This window comes from Macaca thibetana, chromosome 2 (assembly GCF_024542745.1).
Source record: "Macaca thibetana thibetana isolate TM-01 chromosome 2, ASM2454274v1, whole genome shotgun sequence".
Lineage (NCBI taxonomy): Eukaryota > Metazoa > Chordata > Mammalia > Primates > Cercopithecidae > Macaca > Macaca thibetana.
Window position 1 is genome coordinate 174,000,921 of NC_065579.1, and position 16,935 is coordinate 174,017,855.

Sequence of the window (16,935 nt, forward strand, 5' to 3'; positions counted from 1 at the left end):
CAGGGTCAACCTTTGGTCACGGACAACCTGTGAAAAAAAAAATTCATCTAGACTTCCAATTTTATTGGCATGACATTGTATCTAATAGTGGTCCTAAACCTGGCTGGACATGTTATTTGAAGTGCTTGTTCAAAATGCAAATTATTTCAATTTTTTAGAAATGGATTCTTACAATGTTGCCCAGGCTGGTCTCAAACTCCTGGGCTCCAGTGATCCTCCCACTTTGGTTTCCCAAAGTGCTGGCCTTTTAGGCATGAGCCGTGGCATCCAGGTGGAGATGCCCAGTAGGCAACTGGACCAAAGCCTCAAGCTCAGAAGATGTCTGGGCCGGAAATTGACTTAGGAGTCCTCAGCAGTTTTAACTGAGAGGAAGCTCTGAATTTGGATGAGAACACACAAGCGGAGTGTGAAAGGCACATGCGGAAGAAGAAGGGGCTGTGGAGCCTGGGAAGGAGCCATTAGAGAAGGACCAGGCTGAGTGCAGTGGCTCACGCCTATAATCCCAGCACTTCGGGAGGCCGAGGCAGGTGGATCACAAGGTCAGGAGTTCAAGAACAGCCTGACCAGCATGGTGAAACCCCGTCTCTACTAAAAATACAAAGATTAGCTGGGCGTGGTGGCACATGCCTGTAATCCCAGCTACTCAGGAGGCTGAGGCGGGAGAATCACTTGAACATGGGAGGCGGAGGTTGCAGTGAGCCGAGATCATGCCACTGCACTCCAGTCTGGGCGACAGAGTGAGACTCCATTTCAAAAAAAAAAAAAGAGAGAAGCAGGACCAGGAGAAGGCCATCAAGACCAAAAGCCTATGGGTACTGTCCCTCTGTCACATGCAGGGAAACTGCTGACTTGGGCACTATGGGTGTTCTGGGCACTAGGGGTGTTCCTAGAGAAGGAAAAGCTAAATGGAAGTGTGTTTTTTACACCTTTCTTTAGAACTTTCTGGGCATAATGGAAAAACTAGTCACTGGGTTCTGGTTCTGGTTCTGGCTCTGACACTGGGATGTTAATACCTAGGGCAAATCACCTCACCCTCAGGACCTTTTCCTCACCTATATGTAAAAGGATTTAGAGGTAATGGAAGAAGAATCTGGCTGAAGGGTGAAGTTTGTGCAGTCCTGCCCGCCACCACTCCCCTCACTGTCCCTTCTCTGCAGCAGCTCTGCCTTGTCTCCATGTTCCTGTTCATCTGACATATGAAAATAGGCCAAAAAACAAAACCACCAGGCCAAATGGATCTTGAAAGCCCAGCTAAAAATCTGGTGTGCCTTTTCAGTCTCTATTCTCATTTCTACCCATGTCTCACAGGCTTAATGACCATTTCCAGGCTGTTACTAGTCAGATTTTAATTTTTACTCCAGAGGACCTATTTCAACATCTCCAGCTGCCACCATCTCTACGTACATGTGTTAACATCAGTTCAAACTCAACTATGTGAAGCTAAGTGTATCACCTCCAAGAGCTTCTCCGCCCAGCACTTACAGGCACCACAATGTATGCCCAGTTTTCTAATTCTCCCTGCTTTCCAGCCCTCCAAGAAAATCTAAGTCACTTCAGTGACTTTCGAGTCTTTCATTCCCCGCCTCTGGTAAGGGACAGGGCTCTTCTTACTCTCCTGAAATGTCCCTGATTCCTCCTTTCAGTTCCCACCACCACCATCCACAGGTAGGCCTTGCTCACCTTGGGGAGACTGCTACAGGCACTTCCTAACTGGTCTCTCCTTTCCGTCAGCATTCCTCCAGCTGCCGCTTCATAGCATGAGTTGAGTCTGCGGGAACATGAGCTCAGTTTTTGGGAGAGAGGTGGATATGTGTTCCAGGAAAACTCTCCTTGTTTTTCCTCTGCTCTTACATCACCATCACAGCAATCATCAACACGGAAGAATTCCGTGACCAAATGTGAGGGGGTTCCTCCCTACCACCAAGCAGCGGACACCAGCTGGGTATCCTCCTCCTCAGTTCCAACACCGTCTACCTGAGGAAGACACACCAGGCACCAGCCATATGTCTTGGACTCCAGAACTTCTGACAACCACTTTCAAGTTGGGGTTGCTATGACCCCATCTCTGGGTTTGAATGATTTGCTGGAGCAGCTCACGGAACTCACGGAAACATGTTTCCTGGTTTATTATAAAGGATGTTGCAAAGGCTACAGATGAAGAGGTGTAGGGCAAGGTATGGGAGGAGGGGCACAAAGCCTCCAGGCCCTCCTGGGCACACCACCCTCCAGAACCTCCACGTGGTCAGCTATCCAGAAGCTCTCCAACCCCAGTTCTCTTGGGCTTCTATGGGAACTTCATGTCATCAGCATTCCTTCCTCCAAGGCATAGCGCAGGAGCTCTCAGGAGAGTTTTAAGACCCAGCGTCTGCAAGATTAGAGTCCTGCCTTGGGGCAGGTGAAAAGGAGAGCAGGAGAGGCGGAGAGATTCTGTTGCCTGGGGCCTGCCCCCGAGGCCTAACACACCTGGCATTCTAACAAAAGACTTAACAGGGCTGTAGGAGTCAGGGACTGTGCTTGAAAACGTGTGTATGTATGTGTGTGTATACCTTGTAACACCACAATATGCAAATGCTAACAGCAGTCAGAAATTAGGGGCTGAAAATCAGAACTGCAGTCATTTGCAGAGAATAAGAGAAGAAATCTATGAGTAGATGCAATCCGAGAAGGAAAGAGTATGATACTACAGAAAGCAAAGGATCAAACTTGGGAATTATCATATTGAGTTAGAACTGTGTACAGCGAGGAGTCAAATAGTGTGTATGCATCTAAATATACACATACATGCATAGATACATAGAATTTTTAAATTTCTGATGCAGTTCTCTGCAAATCAGGAGACCTGAGTTCAAAACAGTGCTGACACACCATGTAACTTTGGACAACTTGCTTAATGTTGGGAAACCAACTTAATATTCCCACGTGGGTTAGACAGGTACCTGTGCAGTAAAGCTGGCAACCTGAAGAGAAAAGCAAGTACTGAGAAGGCCACTAGCTCTGGCCTACTGTTTCCAGGACAGCAAACAGCAAAGAGGTGGCACAGTAGAGCAGTTATGACCATGAACTCTTCCACGTGGATGTTTAAGTCTTCATTTCCCTAGGGTAAATACCTAGGAGAGGGATTGCTGGGTTGTATAGTAAACGTATGTTTCTTTATAAGAAATTGCCAAACTGTTGTCTAGAGTGTCTGTACCACTTTGTACACCCACCAGCAATGTATGAATGTTCTAGTTGCTCCATATCCTCACCAGCACTCGGTATTGTCATTTTTTGTTTTTAATTTTAGCCAATCTAACTGGTGTGTAGTAGCATCTCATTGTGGTTTTTACTTTTCCCCAACAGCTAATGATGATCTTTTCACATGCCTATTTGCCACCCATGATTCTCTGAAGAAATGCTTCTTTTCCCCATTGTTTTGTTTTCTTATTGTTGTAGTGAAAATTTTTGTATATTCTGAACACAAATCCTTTGTTGGTATGTTTTGCAAGTACAGTATTTTCCCCCAGTATGTAGCTTGTCTTTCCCTTCTATTAAGTGTCTTTTGCAGAGCAAAAATTTTAAATTTATTTTTAATTAATTTTTTTTTTTTGAGATGGAGTCTCGCTCTGTCACCCAGGCTGGAGTGCAGTGGCGCGATCTCGGCTCACTGCCACCTCTGCCTCCCGGAGTCAAGCGATTCTCTTACCTCAGCCTCCCGAGTAGCTGGGATTACAGGCGCACACCCCCAAACTCGACTAATTTTTGTATTTTTAGTAGAGAGGGGGTTTCACCATGCAGGCCAGGCTGGTCTCTTAACTCCTGACCTCGTGATCTGCCCGCCTCAGCCTCCCAAAGTGGTGGGATTATAGACGTGATTCATTCTTATGGATTGTGCTTTTCATATGTCTAACAACTATGGCCTCACCCAAAATCATGAAAATTTTCTCCTGTTTTCTATTAGTTTTATAGGTTTACACTGCACATTTATCTGTATGATCCATTGAGTTAATTTTTGTGTAAGGTTTGAGATATAAAGGGTGAGGTTAATTTCTTTGTATGTGGGTATCTAGTTGTTCCAACACCATATGTTGAAAAGAGTACCCTTTCTCAATTGAATTGCCTTTGAAACTTTGCTCAAAACCACTGCCCATTATTTGTGGGAGTCTATTTTTTTTCATTTTATTTTAATTATTTCCATAGGTTATTGGGGAACAGGTGGTCTTTGGTGACATGAGTAAATTCTTTGGTGGTGATTTGTGAAATTTTGGTACACCCATCACCTGAGCAGTACATTCTGCACCCTATTTGTAGTATTTTATCCCTCACCCCCTTCCCACTCTTTCCCCGAATCCCCACATTCCATTGTCTCATTCTTATGCCTTTGCATCCTCATAGCTTAGCTCCCACTTATGAGCGAGAACGTATGATGTTTGGTTTTCCATTCCTGAGTTACTTCACTTAGAATAATAGTCTCCAATATTATCCAGGTCTCTGCGAATGCCATTCATTCATTTCTTTTTATGACTGAATAGTATTCCATCATATATATACATATATATATATATATATATATATATATCCACTTGTTGATTGATGGGCATTTGAGCTGGTTCCATATTTTTGCAATTGCAAATTGTGTTGCTATAAACATGCATGTGCAAGTTATCTTTTTCTTATAATGACTTTTTTTTTTGGAGATGGTATCTTGCTCTGTCACCCAGACTGGAGCGCAATGGCGTGATCTCAGCTCACTGCAACCTCCACCTCCTGCGGTCAAGCAATTCTCCTGCCTCAGCCTCTCAAATAGCTGGGATTACAGGCGCCCACCACCATGCCCAACTAATTTTTGCATTTTTAGTAGAGACAGGGTTTCACCTTTTTGGCCAGGCTGGTCTCAAACTCCTGACCTCAGATGATCCACCTGCCTCAGCCTCCCAAAGTGCTGAGATTACAGGTGTGAATCACCATGACCAGCCAATGACTTCTTTTCCTCTGGGGAGATAGCCGGCAGTGGGATTGCTGAATCAAATGGTAGTTCTACTTTTAATTCTTTAAGGAATCTCCAGTTTTCCACCGTGGTTGTACTAGTTTACATTCCCACCAGCAGCATAGACACATTCCCTGTTTACAGCATCCATGCCAATATCTATTATTTTTTAATTTTTTGATTATGGCCATTCTTGGAGGAGTAAGATGGTATCACATTGTGGTTTTGATTTGCGTTCCCCTAATCATTAGTGATGTTGAGCATTTTTTCATGTTTTTGGCCATTTGTATATCTTCTTTTGAGAATTGTTTATTCATGTCCTTAGCACACTTTCTTTTGTGGTAGAACACAATTTTACTTTTTATATGTCCTGAATTTTTTATTATTATACTTAAGAGCCCAAATATTAATATTATATTACATTCTAGGGTACATGTGCACAATGTGCAGATTTGTTACACATGTATACATGTGCCATGTTGGTGTAGGTATTTCTCCTGCTATCCCTCCCCCTCACCCCACCCCACGACAGGCCCCAGTGTGTGTTCCCCACCCTGTGTCCAAGTGTTCTAACTGTTCAATTCCCACCTGTGAGAACATGCGGTGTTTGGTTTTCTGTCCTTGTGACAGTTTGCTCAGAATGATGGTTTCCAGCTTCATCCATGTCCCTACAAAGGACATGAACTCATCCTTTTTTATGGCTGCATAGTATTCCATGGGCACACTTTTTGATGGGATTTTTTTCTTGCTAATTTGAGTTTGCTGTAGATTCTGGATATTAGTCCTTTGTCAGATGTGTAGATTGTGAAGATTTTCTCCCACTCTGTGGGTTGTTTACTCTGCTGATTGTTCCTTTTGCCATGAAAAAAGCTCTTTAGTTGAATTAAGTCCCAAATATTTATCTTTGTTTTTATTGCATTTGCTTTCGGGTTCTTGGTCATGAAATCCTTGCCTAAGCCAGTGTCTAGAAGGGTTTTTCTGATGTTATCTTCCAGAATTTTTATAATTTCAGATCTTAGATTTAAGTCCTTGATCCTTAAAAGTCCTCGGTAAAAAAAATATTTCTATTAAGCACTACATAACACACTGCATGCCACATAAAACTCTGCATAACATTCTCGCAGGGGTAAGTGACCATAGCTGAATTCTTTTCTCATCAATCAGGAAAATGAAAATGCTTCCTTAATCAATGTTCTCCAGTCTCTGACACATAATAACAACTCCAAAAATGTGCCTCTCTTTCCATCAAACTCCACTGATATGAAAAATGGGCAACCTGTTTTTCCTTGCCCAGTTAGTGAACTTGCGGGTGTACCCAGTGGCCACTCTAGGGATCGCTATAATCAACAAGACACAGTAACAAGTATTGGCAAGCAAGTGGAGAAATCACTCATATTGCCAGTGGGGAAGTAAAGTGGAATAGTTTGGAAGTTCCTCGAAAAGTTAAACATGGAATTAACATACAACTCAGTAATTCCACTCCTAGGTAAATATCCAAAAGAACTGAAAACGTATAACACAAAAATTTGTACACAAATGTTCACAGGGCATTATTCATAAAAGCCAAAAAGTGGAAGAAACCCAAATGTCCACCATCTGATGAATAAATGAGTTATATCTATACAATAAAATACTATTCAGCCACAAAAAATGAAATTCTGATACATGCTACAATGCAAATGAAGCTTTAAAATATTATGTTTTGAGGTTGGGCATGGTGGCTCATGACTGTAATCCTAGCACTTTGGGAGGCTGAGGCGGGCAGATCACTTGAGGTCACAAGTTCGAGACCAGCCTGGCCAACATGGCAAAACCCTGTCTCTGCTAAAAATACAAAAATTAGCCGGGTGTGGTGGCACACACCTGTAGTCCCAGTTACTCGTGAGGCTGAGGCAGGAGAATTGCTTGAACAGGGAAGGTGGAGGTTGCAGTGAGCCGAGATCTTACCACTCCACTCCAGCCTGGGCGCCACAGTGGGACTCCATTCACCGCCCCCCACCCAAAAAAAAAAATATGTATATATGTTTTGAAGAATTAGATGTGAATTAAAAATTAGAAAAACAAAATATGTATATTAAGTGAAAAAAGCTGGCAATGTATGATTCCTTTTATAATGAAATGTCCGGAATCCACAGAGACAGAAAGTAAAATGGTGCTTGGTAAGGGTTGGAGGGAAGAGGAAAGGAGAGTGACTATTAACAGGTATAGATTTGTTCTGTTTTTCTGAGGTGACGAAATGTTCTAGAACTAGAGTTGCACAACTCTGTGGATATTCCAATAACTACTGAAAAGGGGGAACTTTAAGGCATGTGAATACTTCAATAAGTATGTTAAGTTCAAGATGTTAATGTTCAAACTGAGATACTACATTCATTACTCATTCAACCTACAGGGTTGGGGTCCCCCACATCAAACTATCAATTTTAACTAGGACTGCCAAGTTACAGCTGGTTAGTCTAATGTCAGAGTATCATGCTAAGGAGTTAAAGGTCCTGTGTGAAACACAGTGACAAAAACGGCTGAGTATGTCAATACAAATTTATCATAATGACCAAGTTTTATTAATAATGGTGAGCAAATGGCATCAATCCTATACAGGAGAAATAATTGTATACCTTCATGGACAAAAATAATTTCCAGCGAGTGTGGAGATAAGAGGAATACTTTCTCTTTTCACTCAATTTCTTTGAGCCTTGGTTTCCTTCTCTTGAAAATACAAAAAATAACAACCTCCTAAAGTCGCAACCTGTGCAATCATGAAAGCCCATGAGAGGTGGCCACCCCAGAGTGATTCCCAGCTCTGTGGTCAGTGGGCCAGTGAAGGGAGGATGAGCTACACAAGTGCCTAGAACATTCAATGAAATGTATTTTCGTTTAATAGTCATAAATAATCCTGTAACTGTGTAGTTCAATTCTCTAATTTTGCGGTCTTAAGAGATTTGCAAATAGGGAAAAGAAAGAGAGAGACAGCGTCTTTAAGAAGAAAGTTCTGAGCAAACTGTATTAATTTATTTACAATTGTAATTTATAAACAGTAACACAAACATCTTTACAATAATATTATGAAAAATGTCCCATGGCTGAAATGGGTGAAAAATGAGACTTCAGCACATTTCTAAAGGGGTGCCAAGAAAAGGGAAAAAATGCAATACAACAGTTTTAGGGGAGAGTTATACCAAGTAATGCACCTAGGTGCAATTTCATGCAGATGTCTTCAACCACTCAAACTGTTTTTATTAGATATTAGAATAAGATTTCCTGAATTATGTTGCCTTCTCTTCACTTGATTTCCATAAGTAAATCAAAATGACTGGCTGTTAACCAGGTACATCTAAATATTTCTCCCATCAACCCCTTAGAGATAATCCATTACATTTTAGGACACGTCAGATTGTGGGTATTGCAACTTCCCAAATGGATTTTACAAAATATCATTCCATGGCCCTAAATGTGTTCCTGGATTTCTCTTACCAAATGTGTCTAATATGGACCACTATACATGAAATGAAGAACTCTGCAAAACCACAGCAGAGCAATTTTCAGTACATTAAGACAATGTGTCCAAAAATAAATTCAAACCACTGGAACTTCAATGAGAGGATAAAACCAAAAGAAGAGAAAGAAATTCAGAAAATGATGACAAAAACAATTGTACTTTATAAGCTCTCTGATTATTTGGCATTTATATAAGTGGATATTACTGTGGTTACAGACCATAATCCTCAATGAGGACAAATCAATGTGGCTTAAACACTTGTTTTAAAATATAAATCAAATAATCCACTTGTAATAAAAACCAACGACATTTTTACAGACACAATTCTGTCCCCAAAATGTTAATCTTAACAGCCTACCTACTTATTTTAATGCTTTCAACTGCTCTTTATAAATCGTTAGGATGAAGTTTCTTATCTTTGAAGCATTTAGTGTCCAAATAATTAGCTAATGGAGCAAAGGTGATTTAGAAAATGATGTTTCAACATTTTACTAGCTGTACTGTATTTTGAGTTGGCAGGAATCTTCAACCATTCCATTAAAAAGATTTCACTCTTCTTAAGAAGAACAGAAACAGTGAATGAATTATTTATGTTCTTAGTTTCTGATATTGCTCAGTGGGTAAAACAATCTAGCAATTAAGGAAGTCTCCTCAACTAATTCTATCTCTAATTTTCAGTGAAGACACTGCAGATATGTACATGTACAGCTGTTTTTGAACCCGAAAGTGATGCATGTTCCCTTAAAACAGCTCTTCAAAACAGAACTGCATTCTGTATCCTTACTTAGTCCATAAGGGCACAGGGTCAGTTACTTCAAAGTAATTTAATAACTGACCTTTATAATACATCATTTTATAAAACCAAAATGCAAAAGAAACACTTTTAAAAAGTTTACTGTCCACAGATTGATTATAATAATTTATGCTTTCTTAGACCTGCTATTTAAGCAGCCCCATGAGCAAATGAAAGGTCTCCAGTTAGTATTCACCAGGAAGTATATGTCCATGTTTCTCTTGGTTGTCTTAATTTCTTTTTATATAATTTTCTTTTATATTAACTTTCCAAAGCATCCAAAACTTTCATGATCTGCTGTTTTATGGCTTTAGTAGCATCCCCTGCATTTGGAATCAAATACCTAAGGGGAGGGAAAAAATACATATATATATATACACATATATATATTAATACAGTGCTTTCCCTTCAAGACTCAGCTGATAGGTCGCCTCCAATGGGAAGCTTTCCCTAACCCACAAAGCCAGCAGAAATGCCTCCTATGTACTCCCATAGCTTATTTGAACATAATCCAAAGCTTATTTTGAAAGAGAGAAAACCTAAATGCAAAGGCAGTGTCATTTTTCATACAGTGTAAAGCTAAAATTCTTTGAGCCATTATTAAATATAGGTAATAGCTAGATAAAACACAAGATTAAAAATGTAATATTCCACTCCCCAATACAGATGTACCTTCAATTAGCTACAGAAATCACATACAAATTGTTGGTATCCAATTCCAAAGACAATGACAATTCCAACACTTAATAGTTTGACTTTAAGCAAGTAATTTAAGTTCACCAAAACAGATTCCTACATAAAAAATAGGTGTAGTTATCCAAACTTTACAGAGGGTTATGTACATAATAAAATGGTGTTGTAAGGTCTGAAATATTTAAAAAAGACAAAGACATATGATAACTATTACAAAATATCGACACTATAGATTAAATGTCCATTTTCTTGGAGAATAAAAATAGTGGGTTTTTTTGTTTTTTTGTTTTTTTTTCCACAGCATTTTCTGTAAAACCTAACAATTCCACTGTATAAATCATCTGTAAGTGTTACATATGCAAGGCAGAATAGAAACCATAAATATCAATGAAGAAAGGCAGAGGGAGAATCTAGTTACTTTATCTTCCACTATTAAGACTATCTGCCACAACTCTGAATTAAAAAAAAGATGTTGATCTATATATAATAAACTTCAATTTATTTAGCAAAATTTATGGGAAAGCCTTTAAAACATAATTCTCAACTTTTACTATGCATGACAAAGTCATAATTCAAATATCCTTTGGTTAAAATTAATTTATCAGTAGATATTAAAATGTGTATACCTCAGAGACCCACTGAATCTACCTGCAGGAATTTATCCTGAGAAGATGAATTGGACAACTATGTAAATATAGATTTTTTTAAAGGCCCACTAGAAGATTAATAGTGAAACATATGAAATAATGTAAATGCCAATCAACATGAGGCTTGTTAAATCAATCTCCTGAGAAATCCTTATAACAGAATATCTACCATTAAAAAGTTAAGAATTTATATTTATTGGGCTGGGCACGGTGGCTCACGCCTGTAATCCCAGCACTTTTGGAGGCCGAGGCGGGTATATCACAAGGTCAGTCGATCGAGACCATCCTGGCTAACACGGTGAAACCCTGCCTCTACTAAAAATACAAAAAATTTGCCAGGTGTGGTGGTGGGCGCCTATAGTCCCCGCTACTTGGGAGGCTGAGGCAGAAAGAATGGCATGAACCCGGGAGGCAGAGCTTGCAGTGAGCCAAGATCGCACCACTGCACTCCAGCCTGAGCGACAGAGAGAGACTCTGTCTCAAAAAATAATAATAATAATTTATATTTATTAAAATGTAAATATATCACACTATACTGTTTTCTTAAAAAATCAGAACACAAAAACAAGCCTGTATCACATTTATCTAGTTTTTAATAAAGAAATAACATATGCATTAAAAAAATCTGAGATGATACTCATCAATGTGTTAACAGAGAATTAGAATGAAATATTCTTTATATTTCTATTAATTGAAAATATCACTATGTAAATATTTATTCTTACATAAAGCAACAAAGTGATTGTTTTTACAAATCGGGTATTATTTTCTTTTAACAAAGTACATAAAACAGTACAGATTCATGATGTTTGCTACCTGTCAGTACAAGATCAAAGAAACTGAATAATTTCCCCTTCCAATTGAAGTTGATTATTTAAAAGTGCTCCGATATGACCTTAAGCTTACTCTTTATCCAAGCACTCCTGTAAACAAGAAGTGTAATCCTAAATCTCAGGAGGGGAACAACTTGAACTGATGCAAGGTGGAATAAACCACAAGTCAGGAGTCAGAAAGGCTATATTTGGATCTGTCACAAACTAAGTGTCAGGATCTGAGAAGTCATTCAACTCCTCTGGGCTTCATATTTTTATCTATAGATTTAAAAATGGTTTAGTATCAATATCAGTGTGGTCCACAGCCCTTGGGCCAGTCTGTGAACTGTTAGTGACCACAATGAGATAAAGTGGGGGGCTTGTACCAGGGTGTAAATTACCTATATCACCCAGCACACTGCTTAGTTCACTGACAGTTTGTCAAAACAAGAATTTTTCTGTGAAGGAAAATAAAAATATTGACATACTCTAAAACAAGTTTCTTACTTCACTGCAAGCCAGCAATTAGTGCAGCACTGGTGTAGATTAACAACAAGGATCCTTGCGTCAGAAACTTTATGAAATTTGCTATGGCACTTACTCAAATCATGTGCTAATGGCTAAACCACATATGGCTAAGGACTGGGGAGGAAGAGATAATAAGAAACACTAAAAGTGGTTCACCTATCCTATTCCACCATCCATTCCCCAAAATAGAGAAACAAACTCTTTATAGTGAACTGCAGTAATTCAGATAATATCATCCTAAGGAAAATCTTACCTTTCAATTGCCAAGATTTCTATTCCTGAAGCACTGCTATTTCCATACTTGAAGGTAATGAGTTCAGGATGTTTTTTTTTGGATGTAATTTTAACTACAGAATTCAGCGCTTGTCGAGACTGTATATAAGCCAATCCTTTCCGTGAAACAATCTCCCTTAAACAATACATATGTGTTGCGGTAACCAACAGATGACTTGAGACAAAAAGAGCATTAAAAGAAAAAAAAATTTAAGTAAATGTAATTCAAAACAGGTGTTGTTTTGAAACAACCACCCCAATTATTAAAAATGTTCAACTCTAAATAAAATTATTTGAGTTAAAAGATACAAACAGAGGTTAATCTATAAACAAGTAAACTACACATTAAAGGCTTTTAATTGTATGCAAAATTAATATTTTATTAACAGATAATCCTGCAATGATTTAAAAGTAATATAATAAATGTAATACAAAGTTCCATACAACATAGAAATCATTACAATATATCTTTTATTGAAAAGGAGTATATTACTTTTCAGATTTTTAACACTATTACCTATATTCATAAACTATTCTCATTCAATGCACCATATCCTATATCTAATATCCAAGATCACTAGGCAATTGTTGGGTTTCCCTACATATTTTGTAATACTCTGTAACTGGATCCTGAAGGCAAAATGAGCATAGTATTATTAACACTCACCCACAACCCCTGTACCTCAGCTTCTTTTTAATACTTTCACATTTTTATGTACAGTAATACCATATGACAATTATCAGACAAGCCCAGAATGTGGAACATTCCGCAGGATGATTGACCTGGACTCAAAGGATTCATTCATCATGAAGAGAAAAGGGAAGTGAGGGAGTGGGGGGATGAGTTCTGCTGCACACAGGGTGAGACTAAAGGCACGTAACAGACAATGCAATGTGTGAACCATGAACTGGATCATGGATCAGAAAGAAAAAACACACTTCAAAAGATACTTTGGGAACACTGAAAAATTGGGGTATGATCTGTATGACAAATGATGGATTTACAAAAATTTTTAGGTGGGGTAATGGCATTGAAGTTGTGCAGGAGAATGCTCATATACTTGGGAGGTTTATGCTGAAGCATTTAGGGGTGAAGTGTCACATTTGTAGCCTTCTTTTGAAAGGTTTGACAAAAGTGTACATATACATGTATATGTACATATATACATACGAAATGGGGTGGTATTAAAAGGTGTTAACAGTTGATCAAAGAATCATAAGGGTGTTCAATGTACTATTCCTTCAACATTTTTGTATAAAATTTTTCAAAATAAAAATTATATAAGAAATACTGTTATAATTCAAGACCTATTATATAAGTAGACAGAAGGAAATTATAACTTATTGTACTAGGATAAACAAAGGTTCTTCTGTAGTTCAGTTTTGTATTAACTTCCCTAAATTCAATTTTACTTCTGATGAAGACATTTTTAAAAGTACCTGGGAAACATGTGTCCACTTTCTTTTACTTCTTTACAAGGAAAATGATGTTTGACATCTGGCTTGTTTATCCAAGTCTGAATGTTTACAACCTCTTTTCTATCATCATCTGACATTGAAGAACTGTCAATTTCATCTATAAAAAATATAAAGTGTTAAATATGGATATTACCAACTTTTAAAATGATACATTCTCTAACAGTCTAAAAAAATTTCAGTAGTATTTTGAAGATATGGATTAAAAAACAAACAGGGTGGGCGCAGTTGCTCACGCCTGTAATCACAGCACTTTGGGAGGCTAAGGCAGGCAGATCATCTGAGGGCAGGAGTTCGAGACCAGCCTGGACAACATGGTGAAACCTCGTCTCTACTAAAAAATACAAAACATTAGCTGGGCGTGGTGGTGCACACCTGTAATCTCAGCTACTTGGGAGGCTGAGGCATGAGAATCGTTTGAACCCAGGAGGTTGCAGTGAGCTGAGATTGTGCCACTGCACTCCAGCTTGGGTGACAGAGTGAGACTCTGTCTCAAAAAAAAAAGAAAAAAAAAAAAAAAAAAAAAAGAATAACACAACCAATTCTAATCCTGCTACTCTATTTCCTTATGCCACTGATATTAATATAGAAATATTATTATCAAACATCACTTTCATACAGTAACAAAGTCAAGTGTAAACATTAAGAATACATTTTTAAAGATTAAACTATTTGGGGAATTTCAATTGTTTTGATATGCATAACCTAACTATGATCTGACTAGTCTGTAAAGAGATGGCTGAATTGTTAAATACGCAGTATCTTGAGGGTAAAGATGGTAGATTTCTTTTTATCTTGCTGCTTTTTGATTTTAAAGAAAATAATCAATCCTGGGATAAATAAGTAAAAATCTAGGGTTATTTTCCCTAAGAGAAATATAAAATAATTATATTTTCTAATTATATTTATATATTAATATAATTAATTATATTTTCTAATTTAAGAAAGGGAAAATACAGTCTCTAAGGTAAATAATTATAGGTTCTGTCCTTTGCTTTTTAGCAAATACTGCTAAATATACAGACATAATGAAAAAGGAAATCGCACGTATCTACACTCCAGCTTACACAAAAGTGAACCTCTCATGTATCTCTTCCTACTCACATTCTCCTCCCTTCCCCACCAAGAAATACTATCTGAATTTGGTGTTATCAGTTCCATATATGTCTTTGCTTTAACATGTATGCATGTATGCATATCCCTAAATAATATACAGTAGTATTATACATACAGTAGTATACATGCTTTAACATGTATGTATATATGCAAATCCCATAACATGTATGCATATCCCTAAATAATATACAGTAGTATTCGACAAACCAAATGTATATAAAAAGTAGACTACTCAACTGCATTCTTCTGCAACTGCTACCCTACTCCCAACATCTGAAATTCATACATACTGATACACATAGTTCATTTTCTCACTTCCATTATGGTCCAATTTTCCATATTGTAAATATGTGTATGTAGATACACGATAAATGTAAATATGCCACAATTTATTCATCCATTTCCCTCTCCCCTTTGTTAATGGAAGAAGTTGAGATATTAAGGGAGAGACAGATAACAGAAAGAAGATGGCAATAGAGAGGGGAAAAAAGAAGAAAAGGAAACAATTAGAAATATCACATTTACCTCTGTGCAAGTTTTCTGGAAAGTGATTTCATGTATCTACTAAAATGTCACATGTGATTCCCCATAACTTAGCAATCTGACTGCTAAGAATTTACCCTCTGAATATACTTTCATCAAAAGCTAATCTGCATATATATCTTTATATAAAGATCCATTGCCATTTGAAACAAACAAAAACCCTGGGAAACCACCAGTGTCAACTGGAAGACGGACTAAATAAAGTACGGTATGTTTATATGATAGAAGGAGAATGAGGAGATACACGAGCTGAAATGGGAAATATGCAACAAGTTTTACTAACTGGAAAAAGCAAGGTGAGATTTGGGAGTCTTTTTTCCTCATTCTGCACATTTATATATTTTTTCCCTAACTCAATACACATAGTAACCAAAATTAGTTATGACTGCTTACCTAACACATATTAACCAATATTAGTTATGATTGCTCAATTAGGATGAACTGGGCAGTAGAATTATAAACCAAAGACTAAATTTTTTTCTTTTTTTTTTTGAGATAGTCTCGCTGTGTCGCTCAGGCTGGAATGCAGTAGCACGATCTTGGCTCACTGCAACCTCCGCCTCCTGGGTTCAAGCGATTCTCTTGCCTCAGCCACCCAATCAGCTGGGATTACGGGCATGCACCACCATGCCCAGCTAATTTTTGTACTTTTAGTAGAGAAAGGGTTTCACCATGTTGGTCAGGTTGGTCTTGAACTCCTGACCTCAAGTGATCTGCCTGCCTCGGCCTCCCAAAGTACTGGGATTACAGGCGTGAGCCACCGAGCCTGGTCTAAATTATTTTTAAAAAACATAACCACAGAGAAGACAACCTTCCCTGACACAATATCACCATCTTGTGGCCCTTTAGGATATTGCCTCCAGTTTCAAAAAACTTATCCCCAATTTTGTAATTTTCAGTGCTTTAGTCCCACAACTCTCAATCTCCTAGGTGATTGATCAAAGGAATTTCAATCCCATCACTTGGATTTAAATACTATTTCTACACTGATAGCCCTCAAATTATCATCAGTTTAGACCTCTCTCCTCAGCTGAAGGCACCTATAATCAATTGCCTCTACTTAACATTTCTGCTTGGATTTCTAATAGGTACAATTCAAGGTGTCTAAAACCAAACTCTTAATAGAAAGCCACAGATTCTCCAATTATTTCTACAGAATCTGTTTTTTAAAAAAGCAGTTGATTGGCTATTCCCAGAATGACTGCTGTAATCACTCCTGATGACTGAGCAAAGCCATCTGTAGCTAAGTGTATTACTACACCTGTGTCGTATTCTTCTTCATCCCCAATGCTGAAAACAGGCTTTACACCACGGTAAGGCTTGCCCACTCTGTCACTGCTGCTCACATGCCTATATTCAAAGAATTTTAGGGAAGAAATAATCATTTAAGAAGTTTTCAAAGATTTTTACCAAGCATCATTTGAATATTCACACAAAATGTAAATATTCCTTATCCCCCGCAAAACCCTGTGCACTAGCCATAGTTTTAGGAGAGCTATGTTAAGGAAATTAAAAGAAGATAAAGAAATTATGTTAGCAAAAGTGGCATAAGGCCTTGGTAGACTGAATGCTCTTAAATATGTAAAAATTAAATT

General features: G+C 38.0%; 1 protein-coding gene across 3 annotated transcripts in view; it reads right to left on the bottom strand.

Annotated features, from left to right (window-relative positions):
- Positions 1-7,956: 7,956 nt before the first annotated feature.
- TBC1D23 (TBC1 domain family member 23) overlaps positions 7,957-16,935 on the bottom strand; it is a 64,329-nt gene continuing 55,350 nt past the window's right edge. For all 3 annotated transcript variants that reach the window (XM_050782054.1, XM_050782055.1, XM_050782056.1), the window contains 4 exons: positions 16,602-16,690; positions 13,646-13,781; positions 12,186-12,380; positions 7,957-9,595 (listed from right to left, as the gene is read on the bottom strand). In XM_050782054.1, the coding sequence (XP_050638011.1) occupies positions 9,514-9,595; positions 12,186-12,380; positions 13,646-13,781; positions 16,602-16,690 (502 nt within the window). In that variant the 3' untranslated portion in view covers positions 7,957-9,513. The remainder of the gene's footprint in view (positions 9,596-12,185; positions 12,381-13,645; positions 13,782-16,601; positions 16,691-16,935) is intronic.